Source organism: Miniopterus schreibersii (genome assembly GCF_964146895.1).
Source record: "Miniopterus schreibersii genome assembly, chromosome: 18".
NCBI classification, from domain to species: Eukaryota; Metazoa; Chordata; class Mammalia; order Chiroptera; family Miniopteridae; genus Miniopterus; species Miniopterus schreibersii.
Window position 1 is genome coordinate 31,425,513 of NC_138121.1, and position 17,188 is coordinate 31,442,700.

General features: G+C 48.8%; 1 protein-coding gene across 3 annotated transcripts; it reads left to right on the top strand.

Annotated features, from left to right (window-relative positions):
* The first annotated feature begins 3,153 nt into the window (after nucleotides 1-3,153).
* Nucleotides 3,154-14,033, top strand: HAUS5 (HAUS augmin like complex subunit 5). Of its 3 annotated transcripts, XM_081119538.1 has the most exons (19): nucleotides 3,178-3,326; nucleotides 4,051-4,113; nucleotides 4,206-4,238; nucleotides 4,360-4,384; nucleotides 4,992-5,097; nucleotides 5,176-5,335; nucleotides 6,421-6,490; nucleotides 6,582-6,664; nucleotides 7,160-7,217; nucleotides 7,370-7,494; nucleotides 7,697-7,760; nucleotides 7,867-7,997; nucleotides 8,210-8,372; nucleotides 8,590-8,670; nucleotides 8,777-8,922; nucleotides 9,169-9,280; nucleotides 9,359-9,491; nucleotides 11,464-11,596; nucleotides 11,795-14,033. In XM_081119538.1, the coding sequence occupies exons 1-19, from the start codon at nucleotides 3,229-3,231 to the stop codon at nucleotides 11,910-11,912; spliced, it is 1,902 nt and encodes a 633-aa protein (XP_080975664.1). In that variant the 5' UTR covers nucleotides 3,178-3,228; the 3' UTR covers nucleotides 11,913-14,033. The 3 variants fall into 3 exon arrangements, with proteins under 3 accessions (XP_080975663.1, XP_080975662.1, XP_080975664.1); XM_081119537.1 differs by lacking the exon at nucleotides 4,360-4,384 and having other exon boundaries at nucleotides 3,154-3,326; XM_081119536.1 differs by lacking the exons at nucleotides 4,360-4,384; nucleotides 4,992-5,097 and having other exon boundaries at nucleotides 3,157-3,326.
* Nucleotides 14,034-17,188: the final 3,155 nt, after the last annotated feature.

The following is a 17,188-nucleotide window of genomic DNA, read 5'->3' on the forward strand; positions in this document are numbered from 1 at the left end:
ACTTTCTACATGATGGACTTATTTTCTCGGTAACATCATCTTCAGTTCATGAACAAACCAACAAATATATATACAACTGCGTTACTGACCTTGGCTATTAAGTATCGGTGGGCCAAATGAGACTTCTGCTCCTCCATGTCCAGAGAGCCCAATGTTGCCAGTCTGAGCCTGCAATGTGAGGTGGTTGATGGGAAAGCAATGGTAACTCGCACAGCCCAATGGACCAGAGCTCAAGGCCAACCCTGGGACCCTGCCAAGGGATGGGGGCCATGGGAGAAAGGTTAGAGTATTGTTTCCCAAGGGCAGCCTCCCCTCGTGCCACATTCATACATTCATGCCACAAATTTATTCATGTTAACAAAGGGTGTTACTGTGCCGCCTGACTCTGGGGACATAGCAGTCACCAGTTAAGTTCCAACTTCACCCCCACAGAACTTATAATCCAGGGTGGAAGACAGGCATATCACCAAAGAGTGACAATTCAGAGCAGTCTAATCTCTAATGGGGGAAGGGTGCGAGAGCAGGGTGGAGGGGCCGATGGGGGGAAAAGAGGGACTATCTGTAATACTTTCAACAATAAAGATTAAACCTATAATCTCTAATGGGGGAAACTAAGGAAGGTGGATTGTAAAGGCCCGACCTAATCTGGGGTGCAAACCAGCAAACAAGGAAGCCAAGCAGCTGTCAGTGAACTGGTTAGAATCTGGTTCATATTCTGATTGTAGAGAACTTCTGTGACAGGTCTGGGTTGCCTCTTCTCCCCCGCCTCACCCGCTCCCCCAGCCATCAAGTTCGTGATTTATTCATCATTGAACAAATACTTTCTGAACACCTAAGACATACCAGGCACTGCACTAGGGACTAGAAGCACAACAGAGAAAAAGAAATAAGACGCCTTTCTGAAGGAGCCTACATTCTAGTGGGGAAGAAAACCATAAACAAACAGACTTCTAAATAAGCAAGGTAATTACAGAGAATGGAAAACCCTATGGAGAAAAAGACCAGTGTCATAAGCTGAAGCAGTGCCAGTACTGGTCCACCGCTGTTGATGGTCTGCAACAAGGTAAGTGCAGAAATTGCCAATAAATGCTTTGAAACTTACAGCAATTTGACATTGCCATTACATCCAAGTATATGATCAAGAGACTTGTCCAACAGGCTATAGACCAAAAGGATCAGTCCATGACACATTGGAGATATCAAAAAATGAGTCCACAAAGAGTTTGAAATGCACTGGGGGGGAGCAATGAGATCTACAGGGTATATCATTTAGGGTCTTGCCAGCAGCTGTAACAAACTTCATATCAGTAGCTCACAAAATAGTTTACTTCTCACTCACAGAACCTACCAATGTGGGCATTTCTGGTGATCCACATATTAAGGCAGGGGTCCAGGCTCCGTCCACTTAGTGATTACGCCTAAGGGCTCAGAGTCTCTTCCAGGCAGAGGAAGAGAGAGTAGAAAATGCACACTTGCTTCTTAAAAGCCTGGCCCAAAAGTGAACCCTTGTGCACTGTAGTGGGACGTACAACCCCCATGGAAAACAGTATAGAGGTTCCTCACAAAATTAAAAATAGAAGTACCATATGATCCAGCAATCCCACTTCTGGGAATATACCCAAAGGAAATAAAGTCACTGTCTCACAGAGGTAGCTGGACTCCTGTGGTCATTGCAGCACTATGCACAACAGCCAAGATCTGGAAACAACCTCAGTGTCTGACAATGAATAAGTGGATAAAGAAATGTATATATACACAGAGGGCCGTTATTCAGCCATGAGAAATATGAAATCCTGCCATTTTGGCAATATATGTGGGCCTTAGGGTGTTATACTAAGTGCAGTAAGTCAGAGAAAGACAAATACTCTGCGATATCACACGTGGAATCCTAAAACCAACGTAGAATGATGGTTGCTCGGGGCTGGAGGGCAGGAGGAGTGGGAACAAGCTCGTAAAAAGGTCCCTTTCAGTTACGAGGGTCTAATGTACAACATGGTATCCATGATGAACGATACCGTATTGTATACTAAAATATGCTAAGAGAGTAGGTCTTAAGGGTTCTCACCAAAATAAAAAACAAAAAGTAACTATGTGAGGTGATGGCTGTGTTAATGAACTTGACTATGGTAATAATTTCACAACATATACATATATCAAATCACCAGGTTGTGCACTTTAAATATATTGCAATTTCATTGGGCAGTTATACCTCAGTAAAGGGGGCAGGGATTGTTACAATTAAACCTTGCCATGCACTTTTGCTCTCAGTTCATTGCCTCATGGTGTCAGGAGCTGGGAGGAGGGAGCTCCCTTCGTCTGATCTGGGGAAGGAAGTGAGACATATTAGGGTCATGCTATCTGCCCTCTATCCCTCACTCAGACCTGAAATACCCTGTTTCTAAAATCAAAGAGCAGCAAGTTTGGCATCTCCTTGCCTAGTTTCCATCCTCCTAGGATGAAAGTCTCATTTCATGAAGAAAATCAAGCGAGGCATTAGGGGGCTGTTCTGGGGTGACCCGCGACAGACGACCACCAGAGTTTGTGTTTGAATTTTGGAGCCTTTATTAGCTGGCCAGCGGCTACAGTTGCGGCGTCTCACCCACATAAGAGCCGAACTGCAGCACTAACCCTCAGTTCTTCTTTTACTTTATGCTCAGTAACCACAAAGGCACTGCAGTAAAGGGCTTTCCAATAATTTGTCAGGCTGTCAGCTTTTCCTACAGGAAACAAGGGGGGACCTTTAGCAACACAAAAGGAACAATTTAAACACAATGTCTTACAATGAGTGATGGGGTTATGCTTGGCCGGAGTCTGACTGGTTTGTTCTTTGTATGGGAACTCAGGGGGAGCGGCGATTATTGGGCTGGCTTGTCGGGCCTTGTCTTGTATAGTCGGGATCTTGCTCTACCTTTACTGTTAGTTCCTTAGGTATATTCTTCTGGCCACTGTGGCCAGAACAGGGGCTTTTGCCTTTTAGGGAACAGCTAGTAGTGAGAGGGAGGACACAGAAAGCGAGCGAGCCCCACCGTTTTTCCACACCCCTTCCATCTTCATTCAACGGGATCCATCCCCCAGGAGTGGGAGATCAGGGACCCGCAAAGCCCCGGGCAGGCCGCGCCCGGAAGCGGAGCAGGTCTCTGCCGGCGCGCTCGTGACGTCAGTGGTGGGCGCCGCCCTTCAAGCGGCGGCGGGAGCTCCGGCCGGGGCGGTGGCCGCGGAGGCGCTGCCATGGAGTTAGCGCAGGAGGCGCGGGAACTGGCTCGCTGGGCTGCCGAAGAGATGGAGGCGCCCGAGGCAGCCCGGGCCCCGGAGTCGACGCTGCGCAGGTGAGGGCCGCTCGGGAGTGAGGCCGCCGCCTCCTGGAGAGAGTGTCTCTCCCAGCGAGAACCCCATCTTTTCTACAGACGCGCCTTCCTCCTCCGCGCCTGTGTGAATACCCTCCAAGGGCCCGCCCCCCACCTCCCGAGTAGTACGTCCAGGCAGAGGACCCTGGGTCTGAGTGAGGACGCCTGGCGGTAACCCTCACACTCCACCCCCACCCCGTGAGGCTGCCAGTGGTCCTTGGCATCCGTGAGGATCCTCCAGAGTTAATGAAGCCCTTCTTCCCGTGTGTAAATAGGATCTGGGTAAAGAAGGCATCCCTGCAGCACCTCACCACCCACCACCCAGCCCAGCCAGTGAGGACTCGAGTCCACAAAGACCACCCCACTGGAGATTAAATCTATAGGAGTGGTAGCTCACATCCAGTCATGACAGAGCACTTCCTGGCAGTATATCCCCCACCCCCACCCCTGGAAGTGACTGGAAGTAACCCTCTCCCAAGAGAAGGGAAGCACCCCACCAGGGAGGGAATAAGACTACCCCCACACCCAGTGAGAAGCCCACCCTCTCAGTGACCCACCCAGGAAGGAATATCTTAGCGCCAAAAATAGGAATCCTCCCTCCCAGCAAGAAGTGAGAATTCCCTGGTAAAGATCTCCCCACCCCCCACCCCCACTGCCCTGGGAATGACAACCCTCCCAGGCGTACCCTTACATGCTGTCCCCACAGGCTGTGTCTGGGCCAGGGAGCTGACATCTGGGCCTATGTCTTACGGCATGTGCACAGCCAGAGGTGAGCCTGGCTGCATAAGGGAGGCTGTGGCAGGGGAGGGGACACAGGCAAGTCCCACAGTAACTCCTCTTCCTCCTACTTCTCCACTGTAGGAATGTCAAGAAGATCCGCGGAAACCTACTCTGGTAACTGGTCCTCAAAGCTATCCCTTCCTATCTTCCCCAGTCCCATCCATCCCTGTCCCCGCCCACAGCCTCACCTCCTGGAAGCCTCTGTCATCCCCTGACTCTGGCCTCATTTCCTCAGGTATGGCCACCAGTCCAGTCCAGAGGTGAGAACTATGTGCTACCAGATTTTCTTTCATCAAAAAAGAGGAATTGTAGATCTTCTGCTCTAGGCCCAGCCTTGTCCTGGGTGATAATGAGGACACTGGATCACAGAACAGCCCTGATCCATGCACTCAGGGTTTACAGTCCAGGGGAGACAGGCTTGAGCTAGGAGAAAGGGGAGGGCATAGATATGAGGCATCAAAGCCTGTGAAGGAAGGTGGGAGAATGGACTAATTTGGGAGAGATGCTGAGGCGAGTGTGGGACTCAGTATCGGTCCAGGTGACATCCAGGGGGATACTTCCAGGAGACCTTGGGACTCCTAAATGAGGGGCTCATGAGGAGATGAGGACTGGGACAGAGATACGATGTCATCAGTGCAGAGACAGGAAACAGGTTGGAGAGTGATATAATTCCAGGAGGAAGGAGAGGGTCCAGGATAGTACCCTAGTGTTCCTCTGGGCCTAGAGGTTCAGACACAGTAACTGCCTAGGAAAAACCCTCTGCCACCCCCCTGGGCAGGTGAAGAGACTGGTGCTCCGCAAAGGACAGTCAGGCCAGGCTGAGCTGTGGCCAGGCCATGTATCTGACCCTGTACCTGATCCCACCAGGCCTGTCGGAAGTTGGAGCTAGAAGCTGCTGTTGCCCACCTACGGGCAGAGATCCAGGAGTTAGACCAAAGCTTGGAGCTGATGGATCAAGAGACCGAGGCTCAGGGTGACTCATGGGGCTGGACAGATGGGCAGCAGAAAGGGTATTGGGGAGGTACTGATGACCACCCTGTTCCTCCCACAGATATGGCCATGGAGCAGGCGCTGCAGAGCATACAAGACACCCAGCGGCATGCTCTCCTCCTCCAGGCCCAAGCTGGGGCCATGCGAAGACAGCAACGTGGACTCCAACGTCCCATGCAGTGGCTACAGAATCAGCTGAGGCACCAGCAGGACATAGAGAGGTGGGCCTCAGGTGCTCACGAGGCTGGGTGGAGAGACATTTTCCTTAGAGACCCAGTACTCTGCCCTGACCCATTCTTGAGTTCCAGAATTCTGGGGTCTACTCTTTAGGATTTAAAGTCCATGAGGCCAGGAAGTTTTGTCATCTTAGCCACCTGTATTTGTGCCTAGAATGGTGCCACCTGTATATCTAGAACACCACTGCTGGGAAAGAACAGTAAACAAGGGACAACCCTGTCCTCATGGGACTTACTGATGCAGAGAAGAGGTGGTAAACTAGGAAGCAAACAAACTGTATAACTGCAGGTAGAGATGAGTGCTATGAAGAAAAGGTGATGTGATAGAAGGGGAGAAGGAGACGCTACTCTAGGTAGGATGGTCAGAGAAGGCCTCTCTGAGGAGGTAACATTTGAGTTGGGGAAGAAATTTCCATGAAGAAGGACAGCAGGAGCAGAAGCGCTGAACTTGACATGTGGGAAGAGCAGCCAGGAGGGCATGTTCAGCCTATTTCACAGGCCAGAGGGAGAGCTTGAGGAGGTGAGGTTGGGTAGGTGGGCACCGCACCGTGGAGGCACTGGAAGTCTCAGGCTGAGTTTATGCCCGGGCTTGGCGACTTACAGCTGTGTGACCTCAGGCAAAGTTTGTACCTCAGTTTCAAAGATCTATAGAATGGGGATAATATTACCTACTTTGCATGGTAGGTATAATAATTGAGTTAAATCGTGCAAAGTGCTTAGAAGAGTTTCTGTTACCCATTGTTATTATTCAGAGGGTGATGAGGACACATCACATTGTTTACAAGGGTTTTGAGCAGAACAATGGCATGATCTGTCAGGTTTTAACAAGATCATTTAACTGTTGGGTGGAGAATAGACTGCAGAGAGCTAAAGTAAGGAAGACCAGTGAGGAGGCTAATGGAGTCATCCAGCCAGGAGATGACAGTGGCCTAATTTTGGAGGTGGCCCCTGAGATTCAGGCTCATGGTTCCCTGTGACTAGCTTTGCTGGCAGCAGGAGGAGACACAGACATCTGTTCTCCCAGCTCCCTCCTTCCAGGGACTGAGCCCCAACTGCACTCCTCTTTCCAGGAAGGCTAAAGTGGATATAACCTTTGGACCCTTGACATCAGCAGCCCTGGGCCTGGAGCCTGTGGTCCTGGTAAGAGTCCTGGACCATGGGGGTGGGGGAGGAGAGTCAGGGGTCAGGTGGACCCTTGGGTCCCCTTTATTTCCTATCCTCTTGTTCCCAGAGTGATGTCCGAACAGCCTGCACCCTCCGAACCCAGTTCCTGCAGAGCCTCCTGATTCCTCAAACCAAAGGAGGCAGCATCCTGTGAGTGTCACCCAGCCCTCAAAAACCCTACAAAGAACCTGGGTGGGGAGTTACTTCTCTGTTAATTCCTCAGACACTGGGTCTCTGGGCTGTGTCAACCCCAGGGACTGCCCTCTCAGGGCTCCCAGGCTGGGAAGAGGTAGAGACAGACCCATCACAGACAGTGATAACCCAGGCAGTTTGGGCTAAGGCGGGGTGGGGAAGCCTGAGAGGTCGGTACCGAGAGGAGACACCCTACCCAGCTAAGGAAGCCCGGAGGACGCATCTCTGGCAAAGAGGCTTAGCAAAGGTAAAAGACTGAGGGGTGTTTCAAGCAAGCAGCACATGTGAAAGGGCCCATGGTTAGTGAGTTCGTATAAGAGGGGAAGTCAAGTCTAGCAAGCATAGATGGACTTGGTTTCCTCATCTGTAAACTGGGCACAGGGTGGTGGTCGTCATTAGAGGAAGGATTGATGTGTCTTATAACATTCTGTGTCCCCTCCCCCAACCCCACAGAACCCCTCAAGATGACCACTTTGGAACGTCCTACCAGAAGTGGCTTAGTTCAGTGGAGGTGAGGGGGGCTCTTGGAAAAAGCCATATCCACTGCCTATGATCAAACCTCAGGGTACCAGGACCTCATTGTTCATCCTTGTCCCTTCCCCATATGGTCCCAGCTCACAGCCCTGCCCCATCCTGCCCTGACTTCACCCCTCCCCCCACCAGACACTGCTGACAAACCACCCTCCCAGCCACCTCTTGGCTGCCTTGGAACACCTGGCTGCAGAACGGGAGGCAGAGATTCGGTCCCTGTGCAGTCCGGACAGGCTCCAAGATGCAGAGATGGCCGGGTGTGTAGTAGAGTGCTTCCATAGGCAGGTAGGGTGGGTGGCTGGGTGAGCTGGGACAGGGCCAGGACCAGGCACAGTGATCTGCTGATAGGGGTAGAACTGAAATCCAGGGACCAAACCCAGGTGGGTTGACATTGGCTACCTTCAAGAGTCGACGCAAGGGGATAGGGCTCCTTCTTCACCAATTTTGCCCCATCCCCAGGTCCCAGGTACCAGACCAGTCAGACTCCAGCAAGGCCCTGCCGTCTGTGATGCATCTCATCCAGGTGACCCCCAGGCACCCTTCTCAGACTATCCCCTTCCCATCCTGACCCACTCCATCCCCTCACCTCCAGGGACAATGCCCACCCTGACTTTGTCCCCCTTCCTCAGGAGGGCTGGCAAGCTGTGAGTGTGCTGGTCACCCAGCGGGGCCCCCTCCTGAAGGAGCATCACATCCTGACCCAGCGCCTCCAAAGCCTGATGGAGGAGGTGGAGAGAAGTACCCTGGGATCCAGCGAGAGGTGAGGAGGCTCCCTGGGCAGAGTTCCCTAGACCATCTCTCTGCTGGCGTCTCAAGATATTGGACTTTTTCTGCCCTTGTGGCTCTTGTCTCTGCCTCCCTGCTGTCCTTGAGTTTGTGGCTCCTTGTGCATCCTTGCAGATCTTATCTCCCCTCTCCACTGTGAGTCTTAGTCACCTTCCTCTCCATTGCTCTCTTCTGCTTGCTCTCCAGGCAGGCATTGGTGCTGGGGCTCCGGGGCTATGGCCTGTGGGCAGAGCTCAAGGCCCTGTGTGCCCAGAGCCAGGAGCTAGAGGAGGCGGCTGGACGGAGGCAGCTTCTGCTGCAAGAGCTACAGGCCAAACAGCAACGGATCCTGCACTGGCGCCAGCTGGTGGTGAGAAGCAGGATTCTGGGAGAAATGGCAGGGCCTGGTGGAGGGTGAGAGTGAAGCCGGGAGCCTTATGATCCAGAACTGGGCCTCCTGGTCAGGGGAGAGGTCCAGGGTGAGTCTCCCAAGAGGAAGCAGGACCTGTGGAAAGGGAGGGGCAGGGTGGGAGGCTGGGAGTTGGGAAGGAAAAGCAGCCCATCTTGGGGGCCTCCTGGTTGTTCAGGGGGAGACACAGGAACAGGTCCGCCTGCTCATCAAGAGCAACTCAGCCAGCAAGACGCGCCTGTGTCGGAGCCCTGGGGAGGTGAGTTGGGATTTGGAATGAGGTCTGGGTTGGGCCAGGTCTCCTAGGGATGGGGCTGGGTGACCTCAGGCTGCCTCTCCCATCCCTTCCCTTCCCTTCCCCATAGGTGCTGGCTCTGATTCAGCGAAAAGTGGTCCCCATGTCTGAGGCGGTGGCACCACAAAGCCAGGAGCTGCTTCGCTGTCTAGAGAAGGAGGCCCAGCATCTGCCCCACCTTTTGCTGGGCACCCTGCTGCGGCGCAGCCCTGGAGGGTAAAGCTAGGGTCATCCCCTATATCCCCTTCCTTGGTTGACTGTCTCACTCCAAAAAAATAATCCCAGACACCAGTGTTCCCAGGCTGCCAGAACTCACCCTCAAGTCCTCAGCCCCACTCTGGAATCCTAGTCTCCAGACCACTTCCAAGTTCCTGGACCTCCCAGGCCTACCCCTCAGCCCCCACAGCCTCTGCAACCCAAACCTTCCTCTCAGTGCCCCACCCAACCTGGACTTCCCCCCAGATTGCAGCCCCTGCCCACAGTCCTGCCATCCATCCACCAGCTGCATCCTGCGTCCTCAAGGGGCTCCAACCTCATAGTGCTTAGCCACATGCTGGGGCTGCCCACAGGGAAGGTGAGTGCCTGTTTCCTAGGACCTTTCTTTCCATGCCTACCCCTGCCCGAGGTGATTGTCCTTTCACCCTCCCTCTAGGCGCCAGAGCTTCTCCTTCCAAAGGCTGCCTCTCTTCGCCAGGACCTTCTGTTCTTCCAGGACCAGTGGAGTCTTCGGTGCTGGGATCTGCTCCACATGAAGACCAGCCTACCGCCAGGACCATCCACCCAGGGTAGGCCTGCCCTGCTTCTATATCTAGCAATCCTGCCCATTCCCAGGACCATCAGCCTCCAGAGCTAATCACAAACAACACCCACTGCTGATACAGAGCCTTCTGAGCTCGGAGTGCTTTAAGCATGTTCACTAGTTTCACCTGCACAGCAGCCCCACGGGTTAGTGCTGCCATTCTCCCTTTTACAGAGGAGGGACCTGGACACAGAGGCCTTGGTAGCTGCCCAGATGGCAGAGCTAGGATTTGACTCCAGCCAGTGTGACTTCTGATGGGTCTGTGCTAACCAATAGATACTGCCCATCTAATTGCCAAGTACTCATTTGTCACTGTCCAATAGTATACTTGAATAGTTAAAAGTTGGGCTGTAAGTTAAACTACCTGGATTCTCTTCTCAGCACTGCCTCTTGTGTGATCTCCCTGTGCCTCAGTTTCCTCCTCAGTGGAGTAAGCATAAGGATAGTACCTTACAGAATTGCTGGGAAGACACAGTCAGGTGACCCAAACAGGGCACTGAACAATGAGATTACAGTCATTTTGTCTGCTCATGCGCAGTCTCTTTCAGTGCTTACCATGAGGGATGGAAAGACTGTTAAGACTCAGTTTACAGATGAGGAAACTAAGAAAAGTTGTTCATTCCTGGATTCGCTCAGCAAGCACTTACTGGGTACCTACCAGGTGCTGGCCCCAAGAGCTCAATGGGGAGAGAGGTGATACAGCCCCAGGGGTATCCTTGTGGTAGAATCAAAGGGCAAAGAATCAAAGGATAAATAGATAGAAGAGTTGAATTGATGAGAAATAAATCAGGGTGCCATCAGCAAAGTAGGAAGAGATCATTTTCAGGCCTTTGAGTTTCAGGCTCTGTGCCTTCCCCTTCCATTAGGCAGGGAGTGGTGTGCAGGAGCCAGCACAAGCCACTTACGGGCATTATGGACTTGAACAAGCCTAAATGGGACTTAGTTCCCTCTACTCCAAAAGCAGTTTTGTTTTTCTTCTGCTTGGTCTCCTTTCCTCAGTAAATGATCCTACCCTCCTTATCCAGGTGCCTAAGCCAGAAACCCAGAAGTCTTCCTTAATTCCTCCTAGGCCCCTAACCCCACCCACCCACCTGCAACCTGTCAGTAAGCCCTGAGTCCCATCTCCAGAGTGCTCTAATCTGCCCCCACCCCACTAGCCTGTGGCTCAGATAATGACACCTGACCACAGAAGTGGCTGAAGAAAGGGCAAGTGTCATGCCCAATGTCACAAGGCAAGGATGGATTGGAGTGAGGATTCACGCCCAAGGGGTCTGATCACACTGCAGGTCTGATCTGGGCCTGTTTTGGGCCTGTGGAGAAGGACTAGACCTAGTCACAGTCCCCAGGGGAAAACACTGCTAGAGTGAATGGCCACAGCAGTCTGAGGAGGAAGCCTTGGGGTGAGGAATGCTGGGAAGGACTACCAGGAGGAAAAATGGTGTCTCAAGTGTCCCTGGGGGGTAGGTGAGGTTTTGCTCAGGAATAGTGAGCAGCAGCCATATGATGCAAGCCCTCAAGTACTATGTTAAGGAGCTTGGACTCTGTCTTGGAGGCACTGGGGAGCCTTGGAGGGTTCCAGGCAAGAGAGGGAAAGGATCAGGTTTAGGCTTCAGGAAGATCACTTTGGCTGCCATGTAGAGATGGAGCAGAATGAGAAGCTGAGACCTGGAGCCTAAGAGGGAGGCTGGGGTGGGGGATGAGTAGGGAAGGGAGAGGAAGCTGAGGGATAGGCCACGGACATTGGTGGTCTGTTAGGGGGAGGGAGGCATCCAGGATGAGGTGACAGAGGGGGAGACAGTGGGCTTGTCCCTGAGATGAGGATCTGGTAGGAAGGAGAGGTTTGGGAGAGCAGCTGAGGTCAAGATTAGGTGACTGGAGATTAACTTGGTGACACATTGACTGCAAGTAACCAGGGAACCAGAGGACTCAGTGCTACCTCCTGGGCTTCTAACTTGCAGAGTTGCTGCGGATCTGTGTATCCCAGGAAAAGGAGCAGAAGGAGAATGTGGGGCAGGCTCTGAAGCAGCTGGAGAACCTGCTGGAACAAGCCCTGGAACGAATCCCCGAGCTGCAGGGGGTTGTGGGGGACTGGTGAGAGGGGGTTGTGGGGGACTGGTGATGGGGGCAGGGCTGAGCTGGGTGGAACAGGCCAAACTCAGGGCCGGGGGGAAGGACTGGTCATGGGGGGGGGGTTGTGGAGGAGTCTGGTGATAAGCAGGCCATGTTGTGTGGAAGCCAGTGAGGGTCTGGAGACTCAGGCCTTCCCTCTGACACCATCCCCCTCCCCAGGTGGGATCAGCCAGGCCAAGCCGCCCTCTCAGGGGAGCTCTGCCAGGGCCTGTCCCTGCCCCAGTGGCGGTTGCGCTGGGTCCAGGCCCAAGGCACCCTGCAGCAGCTGTGCAGATGAAGAGGGGACTCAAACAAGAATCAAGAGCTTCACATTTGTTCACCCTGGAACCTTCCCTCCCTCAATATGGAAGAAAGCATCACCTGGGTGTGTCGCCCATTGTCTACACACACCTGCCCTCCTCCTCACAGGCTGTCCTGCTGTTCCTCTCAAGCGCCTTAGCCCTGTCCTTCCATCCCACCAAAGCCAAGAGAATGGGGTGCTCTGGACCACATCCCAGGTCCCCCTGAAACTCTCCTCATCACTTCCACCCTTGGCAAGGAGTAATTGAGCCCCTGCTCTAAACACTGAGAATCCAGCACTAAACAAAATGGACAAAATTCCCTACTTTCAGGGAGTTGTCGTTCTAGGACAAGGAAACAGACCACTGACAAGTAAGCAAAGTATCTAGTATGTTGGAAGATAACAGCTATAGAGAAAAAAATAAAGCAGGCTGTAGGAGGTGAGATTTTAAATAGAGGGCTACACAGCAAAGGTGACACTCGGTAAATGTGAGAGGCATGCAAAGGCCCTGAGTGCAAATGTGCTAGTGTGACAGCCAAGGAGTCAGTGCAGCTTGGGGTGGAATGGGGGAAGTTAAGAGATGAGATTGTCTTCTAGTTTTTATATAGTTTTTTTACATTTAAGTCTCAGCCATTTGGAATTTATGCAAATGGATCCATTTTTGTCTTATTTTACATATACCCCAATAGCACTTACTAAAATACTCAGGCCCTGGCTGGTGTGGCTCAATGGTTAGAGTGTTGGCCCATGTACCAAAGGGCTGTGGGTTTAATTACCGGTCAAAGTAATGTACCTACGTTGCAGGTTTGATCCCCAGGCCAGTCAGGGCGCGTGAAGGAGGCAACCAATCTTTCTCACATCGATGTTTCTCTCTGTCTCTCTCCCACACCCCTCCCTCCATCCCTTCCACTCTCTAAAAATCAATGGGAAAAATATCCTCGGTGAGGATTAACAAAACAACTCAGAGCAGTGGTTACCTCTGAAGGAGTTGTAGGTGGCAGGGATCAACAAAGGAAGAGCCAAGGAAACTTTCTAGAATTAGAAATGTATTACAGTTGATCCTTGAGCAATACTAGGGTTAGGGGTGCCAACCACCAGGTGGAATTGAAAACCCACATAGAACTTTTACTTTGGACTCCTCAAAAACTACTAATAGCCTGCTCTTGACTAAAAGCCTTACAGTTGATTAATACATATTTTGTATGTTTTATGTATTATACACTGTATTCTAACAATAAAGTAAGCTAGAAAAAAAATGTTAAGAAAATCATAAGGAAGAGAAAATACATTTACAGTACTGTAAGTATTCAAAAAAATCCACGTATAAGTGGACCCACACCACTCAAACCTGTATTGTACAGAGGTCAACTGTATATGATGAGAGTAGTAGAGTTACACAGGTGTATAGATTTGTCAGAACTCATCAAGCTGTACTTTTTTAGGTCTGCATTTCACTGTGTGAATTATTCAATTTATAAAGTAAAACTTTACCTATCTACACTTTATGAAGCAAAACTTTAGGTGATTAGAGATGCTACCTTTTCATACACTAAATTTTCATGAGTAATTGGGCTGTATCTGGGTTCTCTCCAAGCCCAGTGTCTGACTTGTGTGTGCCATCCCCATGGTGGTGTAATTATATAGGCTTTGTAATACCTTTTAGTATCTGAAATGGCTAGTTGCTATCTTGTTCTTATTTTTCAAGGTTTTCCAATCTCTTGCTAATGTTTTTGCCCAATGAAATGAACTTTATACCCAACTTGCTTAAGAAATAGAAACACAGATGGGAGGTTTATTGGGGTTGCAGTAAGTTTTTGAACCTGGCTCTCCCCTCCCTTCTCACAACTCCTCTCTTGGCCTCAGAGTATCCTCATGCTCTCAGTTCTGTCCCTGACAGTTGCTTTCCTGTGTGCCCCCCCCTTCTCTACCTTGGCTCACAAACCCCACCTCCCTACTGAACGTGGGGTCCTTCCCCCTCTCTGCTTAATTTTTCTCCATAGCACATCTTCTAACAATCTGTATTTTACTTTATCTTTCATTGGGCAAATTTTCTGAAATATGATTCAAAATCTAGATGCAATAAAGGGAAATACTGACAAAAACAAACTTTTTCATGGCAAAAAAAAAAAAGTAAAAAGAAATGACAAACTAGGAATAAATTTTGCAATTCACACCCTACAGGGGTGTGTGTGCGCAGGCACATGTGTGTGTAATATCAAAGGTGAGAAGAAAAATTCCAAGTCCATGGACAAACTGGCAAAATATATGAATGGACTATTTTCAGAAAATATACTCAAACTCAATCATAAGACAATAGCAAATTGAAACCACACTTGGATACATTTCCCATCTATCAGACTGGGAAAAAGAAAACCCAGAATTTTGGCAGCTCGCTTTGTTTGCAAGACTAAGAGAAAACAGCACTCTGATACTTCAGTGGACATAAAACATGACCTATGAGAAAATCTCCAGCAAAAATACATATGCATTTACCCTTTTGCCCAAACAGTCCCACTGTTAGGAATCTATCCTGGGTGAAATACAAGTTGTGGGACTTTGTACAAAACAACTAGACTATTCTTCAGAAGGTCAATGGAGATACGCTGAGGACTGGTTCAGATTGACAGCCAAATGCAGTGTGGGATCTTGATTGAATCATGGATTTTTTAATATTATATCTTCATTAAATTTCTTTGGTGGGCCCTGGCTGGGTGGCTCAGTTGGTTAGAGCATCAGTCCCATATGCCAAAAGGTTGTGGGTTTGTTTTCCCAGTCAGGGCACATAACCTAGATTGCAGGTTCAATCCCCAGTTGGGGCACATACGGGAGGCAACCCATTGATGTTTCTCACATCAGTGTTTCTCTAAAAATCAATGGGAATGTATCCTTGGGTGAGGATTTTTTTTTTTATTTCTTTGGTGGGATAATGATATTGTGGTTATAGGGGAGAATGTTCTTAGAGGATGTGTGTGAAAGTATTAAGGGTGATATCTGCAACTTCCAAATAATTCAGGCCAGGAGACAAGGTAGGAAGTAGAGGGATAGAAGCCAGACATCTCTAAATGTCCTGTTTCATACTTTTTTCTGTTGAATTTTTATGAGTTTATTTGAGCCCAAACTGATAATTGCCTGGAAGCAAGATCTCAAATGTTCCTGTTTCATACTTTTGACTGTGGAAACATGATGATTTTTAAAAGTGAGAAAAAGAGAAAAGAAAGAAATCCCTAAAAATTCAAAACAAACTGAAATAAATGATCCTAATTTTGTCTCAAATTGGTGGCACAATTGTTTCAGGTAAGAATTATTTCAGGTGATGTTAAAACAGTAGTTTTAGTTGATTGCCTCCAGTGGTAAATAGATCCTAACAGAAAAAGAACTGCAATGAAATTTGAAACTGAATTCAATAGCTTTTATTGTGTATTATAATACTGGAATTTTTACTTTGAAAAAACATATGGTTTAAAGTTTTGAGACCCTACATTATCTTATTTTGAAATTATATAGCCCTGACCGGGTAGCTCAGTTGGTTAGAGCATTGTCCTTATACGCCAAGGTTGCAGGTTCAGTCCCTGATCAGGGCACATACAAGAATCAACCAATGAATACATAAATAAGTGAAACAAATCGATGCCCCCCCCCCGAAATCAATGAAATTTTAAAATAAATACAAAATTATATATTAGACTAAAGCAGATAAGTAGCTTTGCTAATGTTCCTGGAGACCAAAATTTTTTATGTAAATAAAAAGAGATAAATACATAAAATCAAAGAAGTGAATACCCTGTAATCTTGCATTTGAATTGGAAATATCAGAATGAACATTCATGGGTCTTTTAAAAAATATATTTCCCTAGCTAAGTCCACAGAAAAGGTCTAGATATAATAACCCAGTAACAATGAGCAACCCTAGTGCCCAGATTGTGGTCTCTACTGTTTCTGACTAGAAGGAACCCGGAATCTATGGGGAAAAGGCTGATTCCAGGTTTGGAGCAGAAAATGTACAAAATGAGTATGGGGCATCCTGTTCCAGAAAGCAAGGAAGACCTCCAGCACTACTGGAATTGAGTCAAAAGAACTCAGGAGGCAATCCAAAGGGGCTGCCACTTGCCAAAGATACTGAGTAGCAATAAGAATGACTGCAATGGAATGACAGCACTAACAACGCATGGTCCTTGGCATTAAGAATCTTATAGATGCCCAGCTGGGCGTGGCTCAGCGGTTGAGCATCGACCTAGGATCCAAGAGATCAGTGTTCAGTTCCTGGTCAGGGCACATGCCCGGGTTGCGGGCTCGATCCCCAGTCAGGGGCGTGCAGGAGGCAGCCGATCAATGACTCTCATCATTGATGTTTCTCTTTCCCCCTCTCCCTTCCTCTCTCTGAAATCAATATATATATATGTATTTTAAAAAGTGACTGCAATGGTTTGAAGCACATCAAATATGTTTGAAAATGTAAGTTTATATTGGTACTTATAAACACATACCTCATTGGTCACCTTTGAAAGGTGCTAGGAACCAACTCATTTTCACTTTTTTTTGTCGTTCATAAAACAGGGAAAGAAGCATGTTCTCTGTCTTTCCTGTACGTGAACAAGTAACCAAATTCCTGATGAGTAGGGAATTATTTGAAAATGTATGAAAGAATCACTAATAATTGCAAAGAGAATGATAAAATTCAAAAACCACTATTTTCATTACATTAATGAAATAATAGATGTAATGATGGCTGCTAAAACAGTGGAAAGGTTGATTGGGCTTCATAAAACAGATACAACAGGATTACACTGCTGATCAATTTTGGCATCACCAAAAAAGGACAACCAGACAGGTGCTGACGGGATATATTACAACAGCATTGCCTATGAAGTATTCTTTCACCCAATTAAACCTAAATCAAATCAAGTTTCTAGCTGTTACTACAATATATAATAAAAGGGGTAAGGGATACTGAGGAACAAGTGAAACAATGTACTGTAATTAGTTAAATCCAAAAGGAAAACTGATCCAGTTTCCTCAACACATGGAAGACCAAAAAGTGGGGAGGGGAGAAAGAGAAGGAGGAAGGAAGAAAACGGCAAGGAAAAGGAAATGTATAGATTTAAAAAGACAAGATTTTAAAAGCTGGAACAATTTGAGCAACAAAATACATATTGAATTACAGCTCAAAGTATAACAGACCCATGAGTCCATATTGGTATGGTTTAAAAATAAAGGGCAGAGAATAGGCAAATCCCACGTGCAGAAGAATTCCAAATAATTTATGCAGATATTCC